The 6,694-nt window shown below is 47.9% G+C and overlaps 1 protein-coding gene across 1 annotated transcript; it reads right to left on the bottom strand.

The window, feature by feature from the left end:
• Positions 1-1,778: 1,778 nt before the first annotated feature.
• Positions 1,779-5,547, bottom strand: MRPL44 (mitochondrial ribosomal protein L44). Its single transcript, XM_065640275.1, has 4 exons — positions 5,356-5,547; positions 4,595-5,063; positions 3,336-3,514; positions 1,779-2,117 (listed from the first exon to the last, which is right to left on the bottom strand). Exons 1-4 carry the CDS (start codon positions 5,532-5,534, stop codon positions 1,946-1,948), a joined length of 999 nt encoding a protein of 332 aa, XP_065496347.1. The 5' UTR covers positions 5,535-5,547; the 3' UTR covers positions 1,779-1,945.
• Positions 5,548-6,694: the final 1,147 nt, after the last annotated feature.

The following is a 6,694-nucleotide window of genomic DNA, read 5'->3' as shown; positions in this document are numbered from 1 at the left end:
TCCAGCATACTATTCAGTATCTACTTCTCCCAGGACTTAAGCCCTTATTCCAAACTGTAAAGCCATAGTAAGCAGATCTTATTTTAAGGTAAACTGCCACCAAACTGCTTATTTCTCTCTCAAAATAGGTAACTATGTATATAAAAGATAGTAGGTAGATCAAACTTCGGATGTAAAAAACCCACCTTCACTATTGTCCTTTTAAAATAGGTAAAGGTAAGAGGAATACCTCACGTGGAAACTAAAAATAGCATGAGTAATTTCTATCCTCTTTTCAGATTTTGCTGTTATTCCCCTGGAATACAGTGACCTTATTGGTTTTGCTTATATAAGTGATAACAGATTAACTAGCTGGAATTTGTCACTTAACACAAGCAATTTTATGCATATTTTATGCTAGTCTGATCTTTCTGCTCTCCTTTTTACATTTGAGCTCTCACACATGTAACCTCCCACGCTCGAATGCAGAGGGAAGATTTCGCTGTTTTGCGCACACGGAAGATGCGCGTCACACCAAATCCTGAAGACACAGAAATTGCAGACACCAGTTCTTTTGGTCAAATAATTAATACATGTTTCCTTCAGGCAGACCGGAGTCCAATCTCCTCCTCGCAGCCGGGACGCAGAGGAGGCACCACCGGTGACAGAACCACAGACCCATGCAGCAGCCACGACTGCAGGATGGGACCTTCTGTGCCAAGTGTCCTTCACATCAACCCGTCCCGCGGGGCTCAGGCAATGCATGGGTGTTGTTAGGGACAGCAACAGCAAACCCACCTGATTTTTTTTTCCAATTAGGGACGACACATTTATCTGTTGCCTTATTAAAAGCAGTGCTCACAATGGGACAAAGCAGGAAACACTTTTTCAGCCACTGTCCTACATTCAGCTCCTTCCTTTTCTTCCTTTGAGGGCTCAGTCCCAGTTTGTAAGAGACTCACTCAATTTTAAAGGAAATAGCTCTGAAAGAGTCACAGCCCTTGTGCCTCTGCTCTTCTGGTACACACACTGAGCTCCTGTGACATTTAACAGGAACATCGTGCAGGTACCTGAGTTATTCCTGAGTGACTTCTCATTTACTTGGAGTCACATTGGAACAGCCACAGACAGCACAAACAAAATAAACACTGATTTCTCTGAATCCAATGATTTAGTCACATGACTGCTTCAACTAAGCAGCCAAAAGACAGGGGAAAAACGAAATACCTGGATCAACAGGAAAAGTGCCAAACAGGGGGGAAAAAAAAAAAAAGCAAAAAGGCTGTTGCTTAGCATTAAACAATGGCCTTGGAGGGTTCAGGCCTTTATGACCCTTATTTTCCTTCTCACAAATTTTAAAATTAAAAATACACCCTCTTTCAGAGTGTGCTCCAACAACAGAAACCAACGTGCATGGTAAATAAAACTTGCATGCAAAAAGCGAGACCTCAAAAGTGCCATTTGCACGTTTGTTGTTTTTTTTTTTAAATTGGACCGCGAACAGCATCAATGTAATTGACATCACCTTTTATGTTTTCACAAGGTCAAGGACAAATGAATCCAGATGCAATGCAACGACCGATATTGCACAAGTAATTTAACTCGTTAACAATACCCTCAAAACAATGCCCAAGGAGGCACTTAGGAAAACTTTATCTACACGGTGAGACTTTGCCACTCATTATTAAACATCATTAAAAACAGTCTTGTGTGATGTATGGAAAAACTCCTCAGCCAAAAGACAAAAATTCAGAAAATGTGTACTTTTGTTATGATTAGGAAAATGAGCAAATATTAGATATTGTGCAAAAGGAAAAGACTTTATTTACTTTAATACCATATTTGATTTTAAAATTTCAAGCACTTAACATCAGAAAAACAAACTGAATTTTGCTTTCCTAAACACATCTATCTTCAGTACGGAAGCCATTAATTCTTAAGAGAAACCCGAAATGTCTTTTATTATCTAGTTACTGCTGACAGCCTTCTCAGCTGCCAGGCCCTGTTTGGGTTTTGAGTAATCCCAAGGTCTCCTGTTCTCAGTATACCCATAGAGCTTCCGCAGCGCCACGCGGGCGGCTTCCTCCTCTGCAGCAAGCAGCGTTTCACCAGGGCCTTCAGCTAGAATCTTCTTATCGCTTGGGAAAAAAACCAAAACATTATCATCATAAAATCCTGAGCACTACTGCATATCACAAATAAAGGCTGCTAGATTTTTTTTCTTCTCCAATGTCTGCGAATACTGAAGGTAATTTCTATATACACACAAATGTAAATATTTCCGTTGGTGTTTCTTGCAAAGACAAGTGACTGTATGTTCAACAATGGAAACTCAAATCAGAAATGCATCCATTTCCTGGAAGAAACTACTCTGCTCATTTAGATTTCTAACATGTCACTGATTCTTCACATTGTTCAATTTGTTAGCCCTATTAAAAATATGCAAATTCGTTACTCTGTTTAGCTTAAACAAAGAAGTGAAAACCTTCTGTCTTTTCTCCCCCTGGTAAGAAAGCATTTTAAAACTTCTTCAGAAGGATTCACAGAGAAATCTCTGTTATGAAGTACGTACTCAGCTCTGGTTAATCAGCATCTATGGGCACTGAGCAGGAACAGTTCATGAAGAGGCACCATGGATTCCAGAAGAAAAAATAATCAAGGTTCCTTTCTTTTATATAAGATAATAAATCTTAAAAGACACATAAACCAAAGCACGACAAACCAGAATAAGTTAAGGCAATCTTTGCAGATGTTTATCTGCAGCTCATTTAGCGAAGCATCAGTGATGTGGGTTTTGGTGGGAGGGTGTCCTGTTCTCCAGAGGAGCCAAGTTACCCCTGGGCAAGACACCAGGACAGGCACTGACACCGCCTGACACAGGCACACCAGGGACAAAGTCTTGTCTGCATACAGACACTCCTCTTGCTAGTTTACAGTGCCCATAACTTGAAAACTAAACCGCTTCTCTGGATTATAAACTAAGTCTCTCTTCAATCCCGCCTCCCTTGATGTCTGTGTCTCTACCCATCCCTAAACCTGGATACACTGGTGGTCCCTCCAAAGCCATCCAGTGATGCTGTTCACAAAGTTCCTATGCCCGGTCACTCAGAACATACACTCAGACTCTCATGTGCCCGATTTAGACTTTGAAGCCCTTCAGTCAGAGTCTTTTTATGCATCATTACAGCAAGCTATTGCCAATGCTAAACGGCTGATTTTATATGGAAGTCACTGCAAGGTGTCTTTTCCGCAATAACTTGACCAAAGAGCACAAGTAGAATAGTAAAAGATCATCTTCCCTCCTCCCCTCTCCCCCAGCTTAAACTCATTTCACTTTAAATTAATATTGTACTAACCAGTACAACCCGACGAAGTACAATGGCAGAGCTGTGCTGACTCCCAGTTGTCTCGTAATTCTTGGTTCTGGAGATGAGATATTCCTCTTGGTCAGTTCTTCCACTAGTAAGCCCATAGGATTTACAACTTCCCAGATCTCAAACAGGTCTTTTCCAATCAGCTGGGGGATAAAGAAATCCTAAACAAAAAATATTTAAAAGTCACAATTAATGAGAAAGTGAATGAAGGCTCTAGCTTCTGGTGCCTCCTAATAAATGCACAGTATGAAGAGGCATTAACACAGTTGACAGCAAATTGCAGAAATTAATGATGAAACAGCCTAAACGCTCCACCGCCGCTCAGCACAGTGAACCAGCGCTGCGACGCGCGGCGGCTCCGGTGCCGATTTACTCCTTGCCAGGAGGTGCCACTTGGGCAGCGTCAGCCACTGCAGCACAGAGGGGACAGAACAGCACCCGAGCACGAGGGGAGCAACTCAGCCCTGCTTGTCCAAAATCCAAACCAGACGCTATTGTACAGCAGCAGGGTTCTGCAAAAAGGTCAAAGGGAACGTGCAGACCCACAGGACTTGCACCCGTTTGGATCGCCCTCTTGCCCATGAACTGCTACTTGCTCTCACCTCTCAACAGTCTCGTACCCAAAATGAGATTTTAGCAGGTATTTCTCTATTGCAAAACTAGAAATAAGTGAAAAGGGATGACTGAAAGACAATAGCTGCTAAGACTACTTTATTATGCCGCATTTTAACTGAACATTTTTGCTTGAAATATCTTTAGGTGCTTTCATTCCTACATGCAAAATCAAGGAAATCAGCCCTTATTTTCTAGAAAGTATTTTTAAAAACTGAAGGTACAGCTGACCTTAAGTGGAACAAGGTAATTACTTGATACTTAGTATAGTGCAAGGAATATAATGTTTTCCCTTAGCAAGTGTCAGCAAATCTTAAAATATCACCATTAAAAACCATAAGTATGGGATTTTATCTACCCATCCAGTCTGTGCTTCCCAATGGAAAAAAAAAGGAACAAAAACCACACAACACACCAAACAAACAACAAACCAAACAAAAACCCCCATCCAACTAACTGATCTCATTGCTAAATTGTATTTTCACAGGTACTGCCAAACTTCTGCCAACCTCTCTGGACAGCAAGGTACAAGACAATATTTAATTCTTGTCTTTTTTCTGTAACTTCCAACTGAGATCCTTAGAACTTATTGTTGTCAATGCAAAAATACGTCATGAGTAACAACTTACCCTGACAAAGATCCCTGTTTTCTCAGGCCCGCTGCTATTGAGCAAGGCTCCTATTACAGCAAAGAACGTCCTCTGTAGTACATCTGGTGGGACGGGAAACTCTTTGCAAAGCGTCAGGTCCTGTACAGACAGGTTTTGAGCTACGTAAGAAACAAGTTCCTGACAGGTAAGAAAATCAACAAGTGCTTCTATCCCTTTTGCAGGTAAATCTGGGTAGGCACCTTCAAAACACTGAGTCAGGTAAGAACGTGAAAAAGACATCCCTTGTTCAGCAAGTTTACTGTTGTCTTGTAGATTAAGAGCAACCGTTTCTTTGTCCAGCCCAAGATCCCGGCGTCTGGCCTCTTCACTTTCAATGTAACAAGAATTAACAAATGCAGTCTTGAGAAGATCCAAAGAGAAACTTTCCTGTAGCCGGTGGCCAAAAGCCTGTATCTCTGCATGGTAATCCCAGTTCGGCTTCTCTGAGCTGCAGACACGGAAAATAAAACAAATTCAGAAGCAGAACAAGAAGTGACCTGCAGGGCCAGCACCGTGCCCGCCGGATGACCGAAAGGAGCTGGAAGACTGAGCTGGTTTTGAACATCAGCGCCGGTGTTCACCGGCCCTGCTGCCAGACGAGGTTCATTCCCTCGCCCCGCGGAGCTCAGAACAGCCCGCGCCGTGACGAGCCGAGCCGAGCCGAGCCGGAGCGCTCCGCTGTCACCCGCTCCTCAGCCCGCGCCACCGCCCGCCCTCCCGCCGGCCGGGCCGCTCCTCACCGCCGCCGCGGCGGCGCCTCCAGCCGCTGCTGCTCCAGGTATGCGCGGAGCCACCGCTTCTTCTGCTGGGGCGGCGCGGTGCTGACCCCCGCCCGCCCGGCCCCGAACCCGCTCCCGCTCCCGGTCCCGCTCCCGGGCAGCAGCCATCGCGGCACCCGCAAGAGCAGCCGGGCGGCCATGGCGGCGCGTCCCCTCCCCTGCCGGAAACGCGGCTCGCCCCGCCAGTTCCGGCCGGAAGCGCTCCTGGCCGGGGACAGCACCGGGCGCACCAGCGGCGGCGGAAACGGCCCTGGGGGCGGCAGCTCCGCGGGGCCGCGCTGCATGCTGGGAGCGGCCCCGGTGCCGCCTGGAGGAGAGAGCGGCCTCCGCCCGGCCCCGCTGCGCCCGGCCCAACACCGCCCGGCCCGGCCCGGCCCGGCCCCGCTCCGCCCGGCCCAGCACCGCCCGGCGCGGGCTCGCCGTGCCCGACGTCCCGCTGCGAGGAGAGGGGGGAGCTGCGGAGGTTTCTGTCCGCCGAGGTGGGACCCGGCGCCGACCCCGGCCCGGCCGCTGCCCCGTCCAGCCCGCGGTGGAAGAAAACTGGAAGCTCAGCCCCACAGCGCACAGTATGGGATTTTTTTAAAATCCGCTTTTTATTTGTTATTTGGGTTTCATTTCCACCTGCAAGACAAAGTCTGTTCCCTTAAAAGCAGCCTTATGTCTTGCTGGTACCCGCAGAGCTCTGTGAAGCCCGCACTGGCCCCAGCCCTCGTCTGCATCACCACGGATCACACAGGGCACCTTTGGCTTACAAGTCATGGTATAAAATTGATGAACATATAGAAAATGTGCAAAGCCAGCCCTTCACTTTGTGTTGTTTTGTGCTAAAAGGCAAAGGCACAGGCGTTAACACCCGCAGTAAGAAAACACAGCAACCGGCCCCAGCAGCCCACGGCGTCACGCGTGACACGGTGAGCACAGCCCAGGACAAAACCCGCAGCAGCCACGTCCAGCAGCGCTCAGGGCAGCAGCGCAAACCCGCGTCGCCCCGGGCCCCGCTCCCCTCAGCAGCTGCCCCACGGAGCCCGGCGCTGCCCGGCTGGGACAGGCAGCTGGGGCCTGTTTGCAGCCCGGGCTGCTGCAGGGCGAGCCGGCACAGCGGCCACACGGCTTCGCCGCCGCAGCCCTGGGGTACCATCGTCTCTTCACCAGTCTGTGTACTCCTAGAGCCCAGAAATAGTCTTGCACAAAACCTAGGGCTGGCTGCTCTAGAAAAGGTCCCTGTGAGGCACTGTTTTGGTACTGTTGCACGTTCTCCCGCGCACCAACACTGCCATGAACACGCAGGGAGGCCGAGGTC

This window comes from Caloenas nicobarica, chromosome 8 (assembly GCF_036013445.1).
Source record: "Caloenas nicobarica isolate bCalNic1 chromosome 8, bCalNic1.hap1, whole genome shotgun sequence".
NCBI classification, from domain to species: Eukaryota; Metazoa; Chordata; class Aves; order Columbiformes; family Columbidae; genus Caloenas; species Caloenas nicobarica.
The sequence above is the reverse complement of the archived record's forward strand: the minus strand, read 5'-3'. Positions and strand labels throughout refer to the sequence as shown.